The sequence below is a fragment of the Plectropomus leopardus genome, chromosome 20 (genome assembly GCF_008729295.1).
Source record: "Plectropomus leopardus isolate mb chromosome 20, YSFRI_Pleo_2.0, whole genome shotgun sequence".
NCBI classification, from domain to species: domain Eukaryota; kingdom Metazoa; phylum Chordata; class Actinopteri; order Perciformes; family Serranidae; genus Plectropomus; species Plectropomus leopardus.
The window spans coordinates 5,719,776-5,738,490 of record NC_056482.1 but is presented as its reverse complement, the minus strand read 5'-3'; the positions used below and the strand labels follow the sequence as shown (position 1 = coordinate 5,738,490).

The following is an 18,715-nucleotide window of genomic DNA, read 5'->3' as shown; positions in this document are numbered from 1 at the left end:
TTCTCTGTTTTTCACACCTATTTATTTGTTCATTCAATTTATTTTTTTCTTTTTAATGTCATTTATTTATTTATTTATTTATTTATTTATCTATTTACTTTCCTTTTATACACGATTGAAAGGTCTTTATGATCATTTGGTTGTATATTTTGTTTTTGTACAGTCACATAAACCAATTAAAAGAGAAAAACAAAACCAACCAAACAAACTAAAACCTCCCAGTCCAATTATCCAAAAAGATCTGTACGTAACAAATTTTATTTATCTGTCTATCTATTTATTTATTTTTTGAATTTGTTTACCAACTTAACCTCTGTTCCAAAAATGTATGTCGCGTTTAAGTGCTGGTGGAAAACTGGATGCCTGCCTTTTTCCCTATTTAAAGTTGGAAGGTGTTTTTCCCAACACACACAAAGGCTTCACACCCATTTTCATGTACAAAATTTCAAAACCTTTCAAGGCTTTCCAAGGACCCATATTGATAATAAAATAAATCTTGCTAAACATAATTTAAACATAAACATAAATTTAAACTCCATTCAAACAAAATTTGAGCTAGCTGGAATCCATGAAGGGAGAAACTTAACAAACGCACAAGACGTTAATCAAAAGGTCACACACTGTCACATACATTTGGTATCACATGGTCTAAATTTTCAACAATATACATTTCTTATAAGTCATCATAGATATTTGTAAATCTTGTTTTGATTTGTGGCTTATTTCTTTCCATATAATTGCTTCTTTTTATTTAAAAACAAATAACCACAACATAACTTAAAATTAAAAGGTCTGATTAAAAGTTTAATTAAAGTCTGATTAAAAAAAAACTGTATACAATCTGGGTGAAATGGCATTTTAAATGCAGCCACCTTAATTTTTGAAATAATTTCCAGCATAAACACAAAAACATTTGGGTGCATGAGGACATACATTCTATGTTAAAATCTGAAACCCATCTGCTCCTTTGCAGGTGTGTGGAAATCTGTAAAAACTGAAAACAACAAGTCTTAATCATCTCATACCTTCTCCAAAGGATGAGTCAGTGGAGGTGGAGCACACCGGAGTTGGCAGGAGCTCCTCTGATCGGCTGGTCACTTTCCAGGAATCAGACTCCGTCTCTGGACTCTCACTGAGCCGACTGTTACACAGAAAACAACATGGACAACCATTATTACCACAAATGTTTTTGCCAATATGTCTGCATCATAATGTGTAATTCAAAAGGCTTTATGACCTGTCACTGTTTGGTAAAATCCCAGAAACAGGGCACGACTGGGTTGCAGTGTCCTTCATGATGGGCAGAGAGGTAGAGATGGGGATCACACACTGAGGAGGACTGTCTCTCACTGTGAAATCTGTGGGAAACGCAAAAAGGATTAACAATAATCTTGTGCAACCACAGTGAAATGTTACAAACAGGAAGTGAGTGGGGGGGGGGGGCAAATAAAAAAGAAGCAAGAAAATTAATTAATAAAAAATGTGTGAAAAAAAACTTTTTTTTTTCTTTAACATAATTTTAAATATAGTTTTCTGGACATTTTTCCTTTGTTGTTTTTTTTTAAAATAATATCTATAATCCCCCGGGCTAATTTTCAGATCCTTTTCTTGCCATCTTTTACTATTTATTTGCAGTTTTTAAGTTGCTCATTGTGTTTTTTCCTCGTGGTTTTTTAAAAATAAAAAAGCCACTTTTCTCAGGTGTCAGAAATGTAAATGCAGGTAAAAAGTGTCTAAATGCAGCAAAATGAAACTGATGTCGATGCGGGTGCTTAAGGGTTAAAAGAGTTTGACAGCAAAATTGTTGGTTGACATGACATTATTGGACCCTAAACTCACTCTGTGGGAGGGATGCTGTCCTGTTCTTTACCATGGTAACAGCATACTTATCCTGAAGTTTCTAAGTGATACAAATGAGAGAGGCTGGTTACAACATGTAAACAATTGACACAAGGACAGGCTCCAGTAGAGATGAGGAGGTCAATGTAGTTTAATCCTAATATTTCAACACACTACTTACCTTCAAACATGGAGGCACAGATTCCTTACAGCTCTTATGGACAATAGTAGTGCAACCTTGAAAAAAAAATATTTTCAAGTACATGTATGTGGCTTTTTTTGCAAAAAAAATAGTAATTACCCGGAATTACGCCATTACTTACCAGAGCAATGCAGCAGGTCCTTTCCAGATGCCGGTTTCTCACACACCACACACACATTGGGGCCCAAACATGCCCCTGTGTTGAACCGATGTCCATTCATCTGCCTATCCTTGGCCTCTCTATCCTTCCCCTTTCCCTTGGAAAACCACGCCGGAGACATGAGAGTCAACAAAGAGGCCGTGCAGACAAAACGACAGCTACAGATAAAACCTCAGAGCCAAACAGGCCGCAATTCATATTTCTATAAACCAGAGTGAGCTTCTGTCTGCAGGGTAAACTCTCCCACATGTAAGTAAATACACGAGATCTGGAACGAATCCCCGCCTTTTTCCAAACCGTAACAAAGTCCAGCTAAAGGAAATGTAGCGCAGCATAAACAACACATGCAGGTCGGGGAGTGCTTCCAGTCTCTGCGCTGACTCAACAACATGGGATTAATCATTAAAAGGAAAGAGGCCGGACACCCTGTTTGGAATGTCCCTCTGACCTTGAGTTATTTCCAGAAAGGTTTCCTGGTTGTGTCTCCCAGAGAGTCAAAAATCCCATACCTGCGTCTAGCTCTGGAATACTGGCTTTAAAAAACTATAATATTCAATACCATGCATATAAGAATAAACATAAAATGTCATCAGCCAACATGCATCTGCAGCTATGGAGTCAATGCAGTGAAAATGCCAAATGCCCCAAAATGAAAATTCAGTCATTATCTGCTCATTATCATGCTGATGGAAAGTTTTATAGTCCGAAAAACACTGCTGGAGCTTCACGGGGAATAAGCGTTGCACTCATCTCCTAAACAACTGAAACAAACAGGGACCAAGATTCAAACAAAACACATAATAAAACCACAAAATGCCGCCATACAGCTCATCTACAGTAATCCAAGTGTCCTGAAGCCCCGATGTGCCAAGTTGTTTTGAAGAATGTCACTAGCGCCATGTTTTTAACCTTGTTGTAGCCTGTAGCTCCTGGTGTGGGAGCCGCGTTAAGCCTCCCTTATATACAAATAGACATTTGTGAAGTTCACAGCGAGGAACAAGTCGCTTTGTCAGATATAAAATTACTGTGTGTAGGCGAGGCATCCAGCTAACATGTAAACACTGGTGTGCAGATACAGGGAGCTCTTGTTGGTCTTGTGCTAGCGTGCACACTTCCCACACTAGGAGCTACAGGCTACAACAAGGCTAAAACATGGTGCCGGTGACACTTTTAAAAACAACTTGGCACATTGGGGCTTCAGTACACTTGGATTACTTCAAATGTGCAGTATGGAGACATTTTGTTGTTTTTTTTTTGTAAACTTTTGAATCCTGGTCACTTTTTACTTCAGTTGTTTGGGAGATGAGTGAAACGCTTTTTCCCCATGAAACTTCAGCACTAAAAAATTTCACCTGACATTCTATCGGCATTAGGGTGAGATAATGACTGAATTTTCCTTTTTGGGTGAGCCATCCCTTTAAGCTATCAAACAAGGTAGACTGTGTAATGTAGCATGTAAAGTTGGATTGAGTGCACAGTTTTGTTCAGTTATTCCTTACATCCTAGTTTTTATTATTTGATGGGTGTAACAGCAGACGCGGGGTCCGGTTTACCTTGGTCTTGTTGCGTGTACTGGACATCCTGCTCTTGAGAAAACTGAAGGTGCGGATGACTTTGTACTTCTCTGACTCCACCTTTGTCGGGATGTTGTACTTATCCAACTCCTCCTCTTCAATTCTGTGAAAGAATGAAAACATATTAGTGCAATTTGATGCCTTGCATTTGTGTTCCAAAACACACAAAAAAATGTTTTGCAGATGTGTTAGATGTTAAAGACACAACATCTGGATTTTCTTCTTGTTGAGTCTACAGGACAACAAAAGCAAGAATGATGGTTTAGTGGAGGTGCAGGCACTGTGAAATTATCAGCTGTTTATTCTTATAAGCTTCTGTACACAAGCATATAAATGGTTAAATGGTTATGACCTGGGGTTGGGGTTAGTTCAGACTGCAACATCCTGCCATAAAATGACAAACCTTTGTTAGTCGCTAAAATGTCTGCAACTCTCAGCTGTGGAAATGAAATCAAATTAGAAGAACTGTTAGAGGCGTGGAGATGAAACAAGGAAGAGAGATAAAACAAAGAAAGGAGCAGAAACAAAGACAGGAGACAAAACAAGGAGAGGAGAGGGGATTAATCAAAGATAGAGGGAAACAAGAAGAGGAGAGAACGTGGGAGAGAAGAAGAAATGAAACAGACGAGAAAAAACAAGGAGAGAAAACTGGGAGAGAGGAGGAAATAAAACAAAGGAGAAAAAAAACAAGGAAATGAGAGAAACTAAGAGAGAAGAGGAAATAAAACAAAAAGGGGAGAAAAAACAAGTAAAGGATAAAAAACTTGGAGAGATGAGGAAATGAAGCAGAGAGAAGAAAACATAATGATAGGAAAGAAAACAAGGGGAAAAGACCAGTTGGAAATAAAGACAGGAAAAAAGACCAAGGAATGGAGAAAAAACAAGGAAAGAAAAGAAATGAAACAAAGAGAGCAAAGAAAAAAGGATGAGATGAAAGGAGAAGAGATGAAAGGAGGATAGATGAACCAAAGAGAAAAGAAAAACCAGGAAGATAGGAAACTAGGAGAGAAAAGAAGATGGATCAAAGGGAGGAGATGAAACAAAGAGAGGAGAAAAAATAAGGAGAGGAGAGTAAACTAGGAGAGAAGAGATGAAACAAGGAGAGGAGAAAAACAAGGTGAGAAAACTAGGAGAGATGAGGATATGAAACAAGGAAAGGGGAGGTGTAGAGGTTGTGGTTTGTTGTCAATTTGTACGTACATGCTTGAAGTTTTAGTTACAGTTAGTTCACATGAAGTGGACGGTTAAAGGATGCTAGAACAGCCGAAAAAGGACGGCACCCCCCCACACATACTCTTTGAGGAACTCAGACAGGGTGAGATGTTGGAGGGACTCTGCTAGCTCCATGCTGCCCTCATCATCCGCAGACTGGGCTCGCTTACGGAACTTAATCTCCCTGTAAAGAATAGCGCACACACACTGACCTTTTAATACTGACGGGAAGCCACGAAGGCCAAGATGACATGCCACAATTAAATATTAAAGACGCAAATCTGGTTGTTGCGGCCTTTGACACCGTCTTTTTTTAGCTCTGATTATGTCTGGTATCTTCCACTGGGGGGAGCTGCTGAAGTGTGGAAGGTCAATTAGGGTATTTTATCCATTAAGTGGTGGTGGCATATCAGTTGGCAGTGGCAATGAACATAGGATGAGTGGAACGGGAAGAGAAAAGGATATCCTTTTTTTCAGCCCCTCTAAGAGCAGGCACAGACCATATAAAGCAGCACTGTCATTATTTTAGACCATTTTCCAAATCATGAACCATATTTTCCCAGTGCATTGTGAAATACAGCACATTTATTTTGTGCTGCGCTATTTATCTATGATGCAGTTTATCATATCTGGGGCAAGACGACACTTTTGGCCATAAAAACAGGGCTGGAAGAAGCTCAGGGTCAAGCAGATATCTGCACGTCACTACCTCTGTTGTCATTAGGGAAAGAAAAACAGAAACGATAAAACAAACAAACAAAAAAAAAAACAGCTCTGCTTCACGAGGACAAAAGAGTTTCATAAAAGATGGCAAAAAAATTCCCAGAGTCCCTGCTGTCACCAAGCAACCTGGTGGTCATGGTTACCCACATAAGTTGCTCCCAGCGCTGAGGATTACATATTTGATGAAACGTACTGCCAAGAGTGTGGCCAATGAGAGAGGAAAGGAAAACACTGAAACTAAAGAGACAGAAAAAAGGCATCTGGAATACAACATAATCCAAAAAAGACTTAAAGCTGGAGTAGGTAATTTTATTTTGGAGACGAGCAGGCAGCAGTCAGTGGACACAGCTATCCGAATCAAGCCAGCACCAACCCCAACTCCTAGGGAACAGTCAGCCCCGACTTTCTGCTCGATTAGCAACTTTCTGTTGCTGCCATTACACAGGTAAGACATGGAGCTCATCCCACTGTGACACCCAGGGCTGGGTGGGCATTGCACTGGCCAAAATTGAGCCACTAAAGCCGCCAACCCAGGGTCCCACTCTAAGCTGATGCCCTCTCTCCTGCTGGGGAGCCAGTCCACAGCAGCAGAGGAAAGAGCTACAGGGTGATTTGACTTTGTTATTTTTGCCTTTTTCCAGATTTTTGCCTACCCCAGCTTTAAAAAGACACTTAGTGAATTAAAAGTAAAGCATGAATACCTTTTTTCATGTGACTGCTCTGATATACTGGAAGCTCTTTGCTCTGTGGACATAGAAAAATGAGGGAAAGTTGTTAAACAAATTGAAACACACCATTGCACCAAATATGCATTAGAATACATCAAAAGATGCCCCCCCCCAGAATAAACAACATTCAATAGGACTGAGGGAACAAAAATAGGAAGCGTCATCCCTAACGTCAGACTGCTATAGAGTGAATATTTGATGAAGCCTGCCAGGATTCATTTACATGCCAGAGGAGCTGCTTGTATAAAAACATCTAAAACAAAATCACCACTGATATGCAAAGTAACAGATGATCCGCATATATATAATAAAGGCATAACACTTTATATGAAAGCTGCAGCACTGTCCCCTCAGAGACACCTCATATCTCTCAATAGCCTCCAAAGCAATCAGTTGTCTTTTCATTTCATCACCACAAAAGATTTCTGCTTGAAGCCCCACTGCCATTCTGATAACAATATGGCTGTAATATGATTAGAAAAGCCGTACACTCACATGCAAACATGCGCCAAGGTTATTACAGCGCCATGATTCAAATTTAGTTTTTACTTTGATTCTTGTTTCAGTTCATCTAATTTTAACTTGTTTACATTTGTTTAGTTTTGTATTTCACTATGAGCTTTTCTCACTTAAATATTTACAGATTTTGACAGGCAGTCAGGACAGAAAGTACTGTTTTCTGTACACACGGGATAAAAACAAAAGTTAAGAATCACATTTGATTGTTATGGGAGTTAAATCTAAACCAGTTGTAATTCACACATACTGTATTCATTTTAAAGTCTAACAATAAGTTGATGTAGCCTGCGTACTAATTGTTCGGCAGTAAATGAGCCACATTAGCTTTCATTAGAGTCATGTTTCATGCCACCTGAAAAATGAAAGTCTAATATTTACTTTCTTTTAGCTCTTTTTTTGTTGCCATTAAACTCCAAAAGACAACATTTGGATGAATGTCCAAAAAGACAAAAAGTTGGGGTCTGTAAAACCAAAATAATGAGCTAAAACATGCTACAAAGTTCTGTAGAGCTGAGAGGAACTGCAGAGTCAGTGGTTAATTCTCTGTGGGTTAGTTATGTATTAGTCAATTAATCCATTGTTGATGTGCAGATATCGATAACAGCCACTTTAAAATTATTTTTGTTTTAAAGTCATATGTTTTCAAATTTTTATTTTTCTAGCAGATTAAAAAAAGTGTACAGTAATAACCTTGACTCCCGCACACACACACACACACACACACACATATACATATATATATAAGCACTGACACTGACGGCAGCATGCTGGCCATGCTGGGCCTTAGCGCAGTGAGACGGCTGCAGGTGTCCAGTACTTACTACCAGGGTGGAGAAGAGACAGAGATTTAGACAGAGAGAGGGCCTGAAGGAGAGATCGGCTGTGGCTGACACTGTGGAGCACGGCATCTACAGGACATAGTGGACACAGGGCTGCTCACAAATCAGCTACAGAGGCTGCAGACTATCACCCCGTACAGTCAACTCCACACTGAGAGCTCTGAAATCACTTCTTCCTACAGTGGTGTAGGCTCATTGTGAACATTTCAGTCCTTTTGAAGAAAACTCTTAACCCTCGTGTTGCCCTTGGGGTCAATCTGACCCCAAATGAAATCTTTTACTATCAAAATACAGTTTTTATACTTACGTAAATAAGGTCTATTGGCCCTAAATCCCAAAACGAAGGGAAAAATGTGTGGTAATGGGTTGGACTGAAGTAAAACTAAAGGTGTAACACAGAATTGATTGACAACTCATACGATATGCTTTAACAGTCAAAACAGGGCAGGGTCAGAATGACCCCAGAGGACAAAAGTGTGAAGCAATGGGGAGGACATTATAGTTCATCATTTTGGGAAATAGCCTTTTATTTGCTTTCTTACCAAGAGTTTGAGATGAAGATTGACACCACTCTCATGTCTGTCTGTTGCTGTTTTTCTGGCTCAAAACTCTGGGAAATCACTGCTGGAGAGTGGCACGTAACCTCTCTAAGTGAGCTTAGAGGTGCTGGGAAATGTATATTTTTGGACGGAGCCAGGCGAGCTGTTTCCCCCGTTTCCACTGTTCATGCTAAGTTGAGCTAACTGCCTCCTTACTGTAGCTTCATATTTAATACACAGAAAAAAGACAAAGAGTGGTATTCATTTTCTTATCTAGCTCTTGGCAACAAAACAAATAGGCATTCTTAGCAAAATGACAAACTGTCACTTTAAAGGAACAGTTTACCACAAAATCCAAATCACACATTTTGCCTCCTTACCTGTAGTGCTATTTATCAGTCTAGATCGTTTTGGTATAAGTTGCTGAGCGCTGAAGATAACAGCTGTGGAGATGTCTGCCTTCTCTCAAATATAATTGAACTAGATGTTGCTCAAAGCGCCAAAAAAAATACATTTGAAAAACTCAACAGAAATCATGATCAAGTTACTCAAGATAATCCACAGATCTTGTTATGAGCAGTTTCATAAAGGAACTATTTTATCTCTACCAAGTTACATCCAATAACCTTATCAATGAGGAGAAGGAAGCATGAATCTAGCAGCAATGAGTTAGCTAATGTTACAGCTCAGAGGACGAGGATGCCAATAATGTTTACATCTCACACTGTCACAGATATGAGCCTCTTATCCATGAGTAGATGCATGCTTGCTTCTGCATGGTAATACAGTAGGCAGATGTAGTTCGGTAGAAAGAAAATAGTTCCATGAAACTGCTCACAACAAGGTCGGTGAGTTTTTAAAATGTATGCAGATATCTCCAACACTTGGCAACTTACACCAAAAAAATCTAGATTGATAAATAGCACTACAGGTATGAGGGAAAATACGTATTTTCCATTTTGAGGGATAAACTGTCCCTTTAAGAAATTTGTTAATAGAGAGTTGACTGCACTTAATATTAGTACTGAGACAATCTACAGTTGACAACTGGTATGAAATTAACAGAATGCAGAAAGTGAGTTGTTGCACCAACTATGAATGACACGGCAAACAAGTGAAGTTAGTTTATGGGAACATTGTTAGTTAACTATATTTCTAATCATGTGAAGCAGTAAACAGTCTTGGTGTTACTGACCAGGGCTGATTTCTGACGTGTGGTTGTCCCGGGCAAAACGAGCAGGACGCAAGCTGATTTTGGGGGAAGAGTAAGAATACGAACGCAGTCGAATCCCCTGGTCCCCCAATTCCTATACAAGGAAAATAATCCAAATTGAAAACAAAAAAACTTCTCCTCATAAAAAAAGAAGCAAAAATATTTTATGAGTGTGAGATGGTATTTTACTTTTGTTGTGGGTTCACATGCTGAGGAGGCAGACTGGCTGCGGGTGCACGTGAGGTCAGGGGAAGGACGAAAGCTTTCCCTTTTGTCTTCACTTTTCTCACTTTTCTCATCTGACGAGAGCGGGGAGAATGGAGACTTTGGCTCTGTGCTGTCCTCTTCGCTGTCCATCTCCAGAGCCACTAGACTGGGACTGGAGCAATAAAGGACCAGTTACACACAGAGAGACAGCAGAAAACACTGTGTTCTGAGTGGAAAAAACTATCTACAATGTTTAATACCTGAGGTCGCAGGTGTCCATGGGCGGACTTTCTCTCTGACGGGTCAGCTCGGAGGAGGCGGGACGGTTTAGCCTGGCGAGAGCCTGGTCAGGGGGTGAGAGTGCGGGAAAGCAGGGTAGAGAGGGAGGGTAGAAATCCTCTGAATATGGTGGAGGAGTGTCAGTGGCTAGCAGGAGATCTTCTGAGTCCACCGTGTCCCATAAACCGCTGTCTGTCCCTGTGCTGTCCCGGGTCACTCCACTGACGCTATACTTGATGTCAGTATCTTCTTCCTAAACAAAAAAAGATTTTTTTTAATTTTTAAAAACCCAGAAGAAAATAGAATAACTGCCTCCCAGTTGTATGCATCCGTGCACCGATAAGTTGCACTAACAGTTAACGTCTATGACTGTGAAAACATGGATGCTTAGTAGTTGATTTTTTTAGTTATGGACAAAAACATGTTTTGTGAGGTCAAAGTGACTCTGACCTTTGATCACCAAAGCTGAATAAGTTCATTTTCAAGTCCACGTGGACTTCTGTGTCTAATGAGACATTGTCTGAAGGTGTTAGTGAGATGTCACGTTCAGCAAAATAGAAATGGATACAAAGTCACGTTGACCTTGACCTTTGGCCACCAAAATGCAATAATTTCATTGTGGAGTCCAAGTGAATGTTTATTTTAAATTTGAAAAAAATAATGTAGGGTATTCTAGAGATATCACATTCATAAGAATGAGACACGGGAGGTCACAGTGACCTTGACCTTTGACCATAAAAATCAAATCATTTCATTAATGAGTCCAAGAACACATTTTAGCTGAATTTGTAAAAAAAATCCCTAAAGGCATTCTTATGATATCAAGTTCACAAGAATGAGATGCATGCAAGGTCACTTTGACCACCAAAATGTATTCCCTCAATCTTTGAGTTCAAGTAAATGTGTGTGCCAAATCTGAAAGATAGTTGCAAGGTTACAGTGACCTTGACCAATCACCACCAAAACCTAATCAGTTCACGGCATTTGTGCCAAATTTGAATTATTTCCTCAAGTTGTTCTTGAGTTATCCCGTTCATGAGATTAAGATGGATGCAAAGCCACTGTGACCTTGACCTTTAACCACAGAAATCTAATCAGTTCATTGTTGAGTCCAAGTGAAGGTTTGTGCCATATTCTAAGAAAATCCCTCAAGGTGTTCTTGAGATATCGCATTCACAAGAATGAGAAGGATGCAAAGTCACTTTGACCTTTGACCTCCGAAATGTAATCACTTCAGCATTGAGTCCAAGTGAGCGATTGTACCAGATTTGAAGAAATTCCTTCAAGGTGTTAGTGAGATGAAATGATGACTGAACTTAAAGAGAGATTGTCATGTATGACCTGTGTCCGCTGTGTGATGGTCTGAACGCTGCTGTTGATCACGGAGAGCAGAGGGTCTGTAGCATGCTGGGTGAACTGGCTCTGCACTCCACTGGACTGCATGGGATGCCCATTTACTGTGATAAACACAGAGTACAATCTCAGGTTAGTTTCAGTATTGTTTACAATAATTTAAAAACATTACTTCTCTTTGTTTCCCTCCCTTTGTCCAGTTGAGATAAACAGCTCTACAGGACCATGCTGTACTATCCAAGATGTCTACTAGGAATTTGTTTTTATCCTGCTGAATGATTAACTGTCACAGAACACGGTGTGAAGCCACTTGTCATGACCGTTACTCATCCCAACATCAGTTAAATGTCTGGGTGAATAGACAAAGCAGCTCTAAGAGTAGTGTGAGTAACTGGATACCTTTACCACACAACCAAAGCACATCAACAACCATTTAATCAGAAAGCCTCCAGCAGATGTGCCAGAAATAGGAAAATAAATTACCAAACATAATATTGAACTGTGAAGTCTTATTTACTTCAGTCCTGCCTCTTCCTGGTGATTTAGGATCATTGTGCCATAATTTATTGATCTTTCATTGCCTAAATGTCAAGGCTTAGAGGAAAGAAAGGAAAATGTGATGAGACACTGCATACCTACTCCCTGTTTGACCTTTAGAGGTTTGTTTTCATAGAAAACTCCACATATCAACCTTACCGGCAGGCTGTCTGTTCTCTGGGAATAACAATGGATTTTTGCCTTGAGTCCTGCTCACTTCTATTTACCGCTGTGCACTAATATTTCCGTACACCCTCTCTTCCGAATATTCATAAACAGAATTTAAAGACCACTTTTAACACCTGGATAAGGTTTTAACTTTTAAAGCCAGCATTTATTATTCTCGCTGAAAACTATTTCTATCAGAATCTTCTTTACATTTTAGCCACACTACCAGCGAGGCTCCACTGATGGCGTAGCTCCATCAGCAGATCAGAGGTCATTGGAACAGAGCGCCCAAGAGATGTCGTTTTTCTGTAGGCCAATCTGGAAGCTAGCATCGCCCTGGTTCCCTCATCAACGTGCCTATGGTGTTTTTCCGTTGAATTTTTCATTATTGCAGAATACAATCTCTCTGGGAGATGCTTTCATGTTTTGTTGAGCAAGATAATCTTCACAAATGAACAATTTATGACTAATGCTAATGTTAGGCTATAAACAAACTACACCACAGTCGCTTCATTTAGTGTTGCCATCACAACGAGGCTGTAAAGCCGTGTTCGGTGTGGCTCAGCGTGTTTACGTTTTGTAGTCCGATTTGACCACTTGTTAGCAATCAACTTTTTAAAGACACATTAAAGCTTCAAAATTTGCGAGTGGGGTATTTACTGATGTATTTTTTGTGGTGAAACAAAACATCAAAGTCGTTTAAGCTTGTGTTTACCATTGACCTTATTTCAGATTTCCAACCAAAATGCATTTTTAAAAAATCCATAGACCTCGAGATGAGGGAACCAGAGGAACTGACATGCTAATGAATTTTCGGGTTTTAGGACTCATTCCAGGGCACCAGCAATTAGTTACAAAACAATAGCATTTTCATCAGCCTCAACTGTATTTTGTGTTTGGTGCTAACTTATTTTAGCATGCCACTATAAAACTAAGTTAGCAAACATGATAAACAGTATACTTGCTAAACATAACTATATAAGCATGGTCTGTGAGATTGTTAGCATGCTGATGTTAGCGTTTAGGTCAAAGGGCACCACAAGCCCAGTGCCATCTAGTTGCATTATACTGGAAAGAAGGCATAAATATCCGCAGTCGATATCTCCAACACTCTGCAACTCACACCAAAACAATCTAGACTGATAAACAGCACCATGGGTAGGAGGAAAAATATGTATTATTGGTAATGACTTGAACTGTCCCTTTAACCTTCCCAGAGAAAAAGTCACTTCTTTTCAACTAATTCTAAGATAAAAGCACCACGCCCCAACACTCAACAACTCACACTAAAACAATCTAGATTGATATATAGCACCACAGACAAGAATAAGAAAAAAATGCATTTTTGATCTGGGAATGAGCTGTCCCTTTAAAGTAGAAGATTACATATTTTGTATACAAGATCTTAATCAGCAAAGTTCCAAGTTACTTTAGCTGTAAAATAGTGCAGTAAAAAGTACACTATTGTTGTCTAAAATGTGGTAAAGCAGAGGTATAAACTAACATAATGCAAGGTTAAAGCACCTCAAAAATGTAAGAAGAGTGAAGTAAATGTGTACAGTTATGCACCACTGCTGACAGAAGCACAAGAGCGGTGGATGGTGTTTCTACGATAACAATGTGGAAAATTACCTCCCTTGATGAGAAGCCATTTTCATAGCCCTCTCTGCACTTTCCACCCACACTTTGATGTCTGGACCAGCCATGCCTGCACTAATGTGAGGGAAATCCTGGGCATCACAGAGGCATTTCCTCTCTGCTGCTCTCCCACAGTGAAGACATCAGCATGGAGCTCAAACTTACAAGGCAGGCACAATTTTTAAACACGTTCATTGCGTTCATCTTATTTTCTATCTGTCTCTTTCTGCCTGAAATCAAACTGTTACGCAGCTTTATACAGAAACAAAGATCTCCTCTCTGCTTAATTTAACCCTTTGAAACCTGGATCAGCATCACCTGTTCTTGTGCTGTGTTCAGACATGTTTTTAAACTTTTCAGTCCTGAGCACATAGGTTTAAAAAGGGGCAATAAGCAACTTGAAGAGAACTGTTCTGCAAATTACAAAAAGTAGTAGATTGATTTAGAATTTTTATTTTTTTATATATATATTTTTTTTTTATTTAGTGATGCGGTGCACTACAGAACAGGTGACAAGACATGATGAACACATTATGTGGAAAACATGACATTACGTGTATACACTTAGGACGGCAAATACAGGGAAAAAAAATCCCACAAAAACAACTGAAACAAAAAAGAAAAAAAACAAGCAGGAACCAAGGGTGTATTGTCACATGCAATGTTGAGGGTGTTGAAAGGCTGCGTGTGCGTGTGCATGTGTGTGTGTGTCTGTGTGTGTGAGAGAGAGAGAGTGTGTGCATGTGCATGCATCTGTGTAAATAGTAAGTGATAAGTAGGAAATTATTTTTAAAATAGCTAAGACATTTATTCAAGAAAACTCTTTGTAATCATATCATAATTTTATATATTTTAAATAATTTTACAGATTGTTATAATTTTGAAAGCATACTTTTTCAGGTCACTCTTTAACATGTGTATTATTATTATTAATATCATTATTTTTCTAATTTTCAGGTAATTTCCTTGTATTTCTTACTTATTTCTTGCTAATTTCTTGGTCATTTGTTTTTAAGTTTCCTTCTTCCCATGTTTTTGAAAGAAATTAAGCCAATTTGCTCAGGTTTCAACGGGTTAAAGGGTGGTGACAGACTGACAGAGCACCAGTCTCAGCTGCTAGACTAATTGTCACACTGGCTAGCTCCAACAATAACGGACACTCGTGAGTTATGTCAGTGAAACCAGAGAAACCTATACGATTATTTCAACAGATCTGGGAAAAACAATAACTCTAGATGACAACTTTGCACCACAGCGACCTCAAGGAGCTGTCATCACAACCAAAAATATTAACAGTATGATGGTTTGAGTAATACAGAAGAATCTGCAGTTCTGCTTCAGGGGGGAACATTGGGATCAATGCCCCATGTCACACACTCACACACACTTCAGTTTATGGTCACAAAGTTTAAGGGCCCTCTAGAGTTTTACAACAAACTCTTCATTCTTTCACAACAACACACAGGAAATTAGCATTTGTGGTAACCGTGACAACACCTGAAACATTTGAGCATCCTCCTCAAAGTTTTCACAAGCTAAGTTTATACAATCTTGTGTGTGTTTAACCCTTTGAAATCTGGATTGATATCAGTTTTCTTGTGCTGCCTTCGCACGCCTTTCACAAACTGCTTCACAAACTGTTTCACATACTGTTTCACTCCTTAAACCTGAGCATTTTGTTTTCTTTTTAAACACAGGAATAAGGGCAATGACCAACTGAACAAGAAATGTCCCACAAATTGCAAGAAATCAAAAAAAGGTGATAAGAAAATTACCTATAAACAGTCTTAAAAGGGGCGGCCGGTGGCTCACGCAATATCTTTCCTATCAAATAAAGGCACTGAAAAAGCCCCAAAAATACATCTTTAAAAAAAACAGTTTTAAAAAAGAGGAGAGAAAAGAGGATTATTTAAAAATTATCCAAAAAAAAGTACGGAAATATGTCCCAGACACTATCTTTATAATTTTAATAGCTCAACAATATTATAAAACACATAATTTTTTTGTGTGTTTTATTTTATTTGTGTTTATTTGTTTTTTATTTTTTAAAGTTTTTTTGGCATATTTTCTGGTGATTTTCTTGTACCTTTTTTAATTTTTTGCTAATTTTTAGGCCATGTCTTGTTAAGTTGCTCATTGCCTTCTCCCATGTTTTTTTCAAATCAAACCAATTTTCTCAGGTTCGAAAAGGTTAATTAATACATTCATGTATGCGGCTCACCTAAAATGTCAGCTTTTGAAAACCAACGACATTTGAGCTTGTTAACATTCCCCCTCTCAATTCAACTACAGAGCTCCTCTGTCCCATCCAGGGGAGTCGGGGGAGGGGACGGCAGGGCGACAGGCCAGAGGGGGGCATCTCCCAGCTCAGACAGAGTGGGACATGCACGCCTGACCCCATTCCTGCCTTTGTCCCAGTGACGGGGCAGATTCCTGCACTCCTAGACTGAGTCATTGTTGAAGACCCAACCTGCGCCGCCTGAAGCCAGACTCCAGCAGCATAATGCATCTATTTAATCAAAGAAAACTGCTCATCAGTCTCAGACAGAAGTAAATCCCTGTCTGTGTCCATGCAGCAGTTATTGATTTTCTATGATGTGATTCAAAACAGAGCTCCGCATATTGTGCCAGCGCCATGAGAGAAAGGCTTCCCAGTCAGGGCTTCTCAGCCGGCTCATTATGCACTGTTCCCACACCCTGCTGTTCACTACAGCCACAGATATGTTGCTGTGTTTTTCTATTAAATTACCTATTCATTTTTAAGCCACATGGAGCTCCTTTCTGTAACTAAAAGAATTTAACCAGAGGCTGAAATATGACATACACACACCCTCCTCCCAGAAGGAGAAGCAGTAGCACAACATTAGGTCTTCTGGACATAACTCTGCTATTCAGGAATTTAAACTAGAGTCCAGGGTTTTATAGCCGTAATATTAAATGGAAACAGTATTTTTGGTTTGGATTGGATTGCTTTTGTTTTTGCCAAAGAAAATAAAACATTCATTTACCCTGGAGGGATAGTTTGGAATTAAGGAAGTGGCGTTGCATGGGGAACTTGTGATGGTCAGTGTATTACATATAGAAAATGTTAGTCGACAAGCCCCTAGTTTGAAAAGCAGGCAGGTGTCTGAAACAGATGCTGAGCAATGTACTGCTGTGGGTGGGGTCTGCAACAAGAGGTGTTTTACCCACCTAAAAAAAAAATGTAATTATGATGTTTTTCCAATGCACAATAACCCCACTAACAGCTGCCTACATCTGGCCTGCATCAAATGACTCTGCAGAAGTCGCTGGTATTTATCAACTCCAGCTCAGACTGGCATAGACGGAAACACACCACCCAGGTGAACACACTAATTTTACCCGCTTACCAGTGACACCAAAGCAGCGCTCAAACATTTTCACAAGTTTTCACAGGCCTCCATGCTGCATTCTTCTGTTGACTAACCGGTTGGCCAACCAACCGGTTAGTAAACAGACCACATACCACAAAAAAACAAACAAAAAAAAAAACCCCACAAACACAGAGAGGTGTCTGCTGAGCTGTGTACAGTCTATTGCTTATTTATAGCAGGTTTACCCAAGTTTAAAAAACCTGCCTGCACATACTAATTTTGGTGGAAAAGTGGTATCAGTTTGAGTGTATGCTATATCAGTATTTTTTTTACCACTGCATCCTTCTTTCAATCAGCCCATTACAATGGCTTGACACTTGAGGTAAAGCAGTGACATTACTCTTAGTATAGCATACACTTACACTGATATTGATTTTTATAGTTAGAACTTTTTTAGGTGCCTAAAATATGTTTGGCTGCTGACTCTATCCACAGCACTACATTGCTTAGCTTCCATATTGGACTCAAGCCTGTTTCTCCAAACTGAGGGCGTGCCGACATCTGACATCTGCTGTTTGTAATTTACTGTCTATGGATCCCCATATAACCTGACTTTGAAAAAACCTGAACTATCCTTTTTTATTCTTGAGGCAGATGAGTCAAGAGGAAAGGTAGGAGAAGAGTTACCAGATATTGAAGATGGGCATTCCTCTTCATCGTCGTCATCATCCAAAGAAAGAACAAGCTGTTCTTCAAAAACCTTTAAACAAACCAGAAAACATATAGAGAAAGTGCAGCTCTTAGGAAAAATTCAAGTATTGTTTACTTGAAAACAACATAAATACAATCACAGTTGCATGCACAAACCAGAAATGAACTAAAGAGGCAAATCTGTAAACATTTACAGCACACTTGGTACCACAGACTCATGTGTAAATCTACATGTATACTCACATTATCCACCAGCGCATGCTCTTCCACTCGCACCTCCTTGCTAATGCCTGTGCAAAATAAAAATATTTAGCCAGGAGCTGATACATGATGCACTAACGCGTCTCCTCCCAAGAAGCATTGTGTCAACAGCACAAAATCAGCCCCTCTGGATGTGACTCTACTATCCAGGAACGGAAACCTAACCAATGAGATGTTGTGCTCGTGCGAAGCAGCATGTCCACAGGAAGAGCACGCGCTCCCTGCCGTGAGGCTGTTATTTAGAGAGGATTAATGGACGGTTGCCGAAGTCGGGACAGAGTTAAGGTCAATACTAAGGTACGCTTCCTGCTTCCCTTTATGAGTCGATACTGCCATGTGCCATCTCTATGGTTACCAAAAAACACTGGCCACGGGTTGAGTGAGAGCTGTAAAGTGTGTGTGTGTGAGCGTGAGCGAGACGGACAAAAAAAAAGCAGGTGGTGCTAGCATGGACGATCTGCGAGGGTCTCCCACTGTGTGCGTGTGGTTGCATGCCAGCCTGAGCACGTCACCTCAGGGACAAAAACAATCTGCCCCCCAAGTTTTCTCTGTATCCTCTGAGGTAGAACAAACACACGTGTAAAGCAGAGTGTGCCTTTTATGGTGTCTGCTGGAAGTGTTTTCTTAGTCTCTTTAGGTTGTAAGTGATGGATGTCTGACCATACAGATGTTTGCTCA

At 39.7% G+C, this 18,715-nt stretch overlaps 1 protein-coding gene across 1 annotated transcript in view; it reads right to left on the bottom strand.

The window, feature by feature from the left end:
• Window positions 1-18,070, bottom strand: part of arhgef28a (Rho guanine nucleotide exchange factor (GEF) 28a) — a gene marked incomplete at its 5' end in the record, with an annotated part of 40,447 nt that extends 22,377 nt beyond the window's left edge. The window contains 15 exons of the mRNA XM_042509665.1: window positions 1,063-1,141; window positions 1,238-1,358; window positions 1,840-1,900; window positions 2,021-2,076; window positions 2,163-2,298; window positions 3,755-3,878; window positions 5,070-5,171; window positions 6,412-6,454; window positions 7,779-7,865; window positions 9,531-9,642; window positions 9,738-9,927; window positions 10,016-10,287; window positions 11,376-11,491; window positions 17,753-17,825; window positions 18,020-18,070. Of these exons, the coding sequence (XP_042365599.1) occupies window positions 1,063-1,141; window positions 1,238-1,358; window positions 1,840-1,900; window positions 2,021-2,076; window positions 2,163-2,298; window positions 3,755-3,878; window positions 5,070-5,171; window positions 6,412-6,454; window positions 7,779-7,865; window positions 9,531-9,642; window positions 9,738-9,927; window positions 10,016-10,287; window positions 11,376-11,491; window positions 17,753-17,825; window positions 18,020-18,070 (1,623 nt within the window). The remainder of the gene's footprint in view (window positions 1-1,062; window positions 1,142-1,237; window positions 1,359-1,839; window positions 1,901-2,020; window positions 2,077-2,162; window positions 2,299-3,754; window positions 3,879-5,069; window positions 5,172-6,411; window positions 6,455-7,778; window positions 7,866-9,530; window positions 9,643-9,737; window positions 9,928-10,015; window positions 10,288-11,375; window positions 11,492-17,752; window positions 17,826-18,019) is intronic.
• Between the last annotated feature and the right edge of the window lie 645 nt (window positions 18,071-18,715).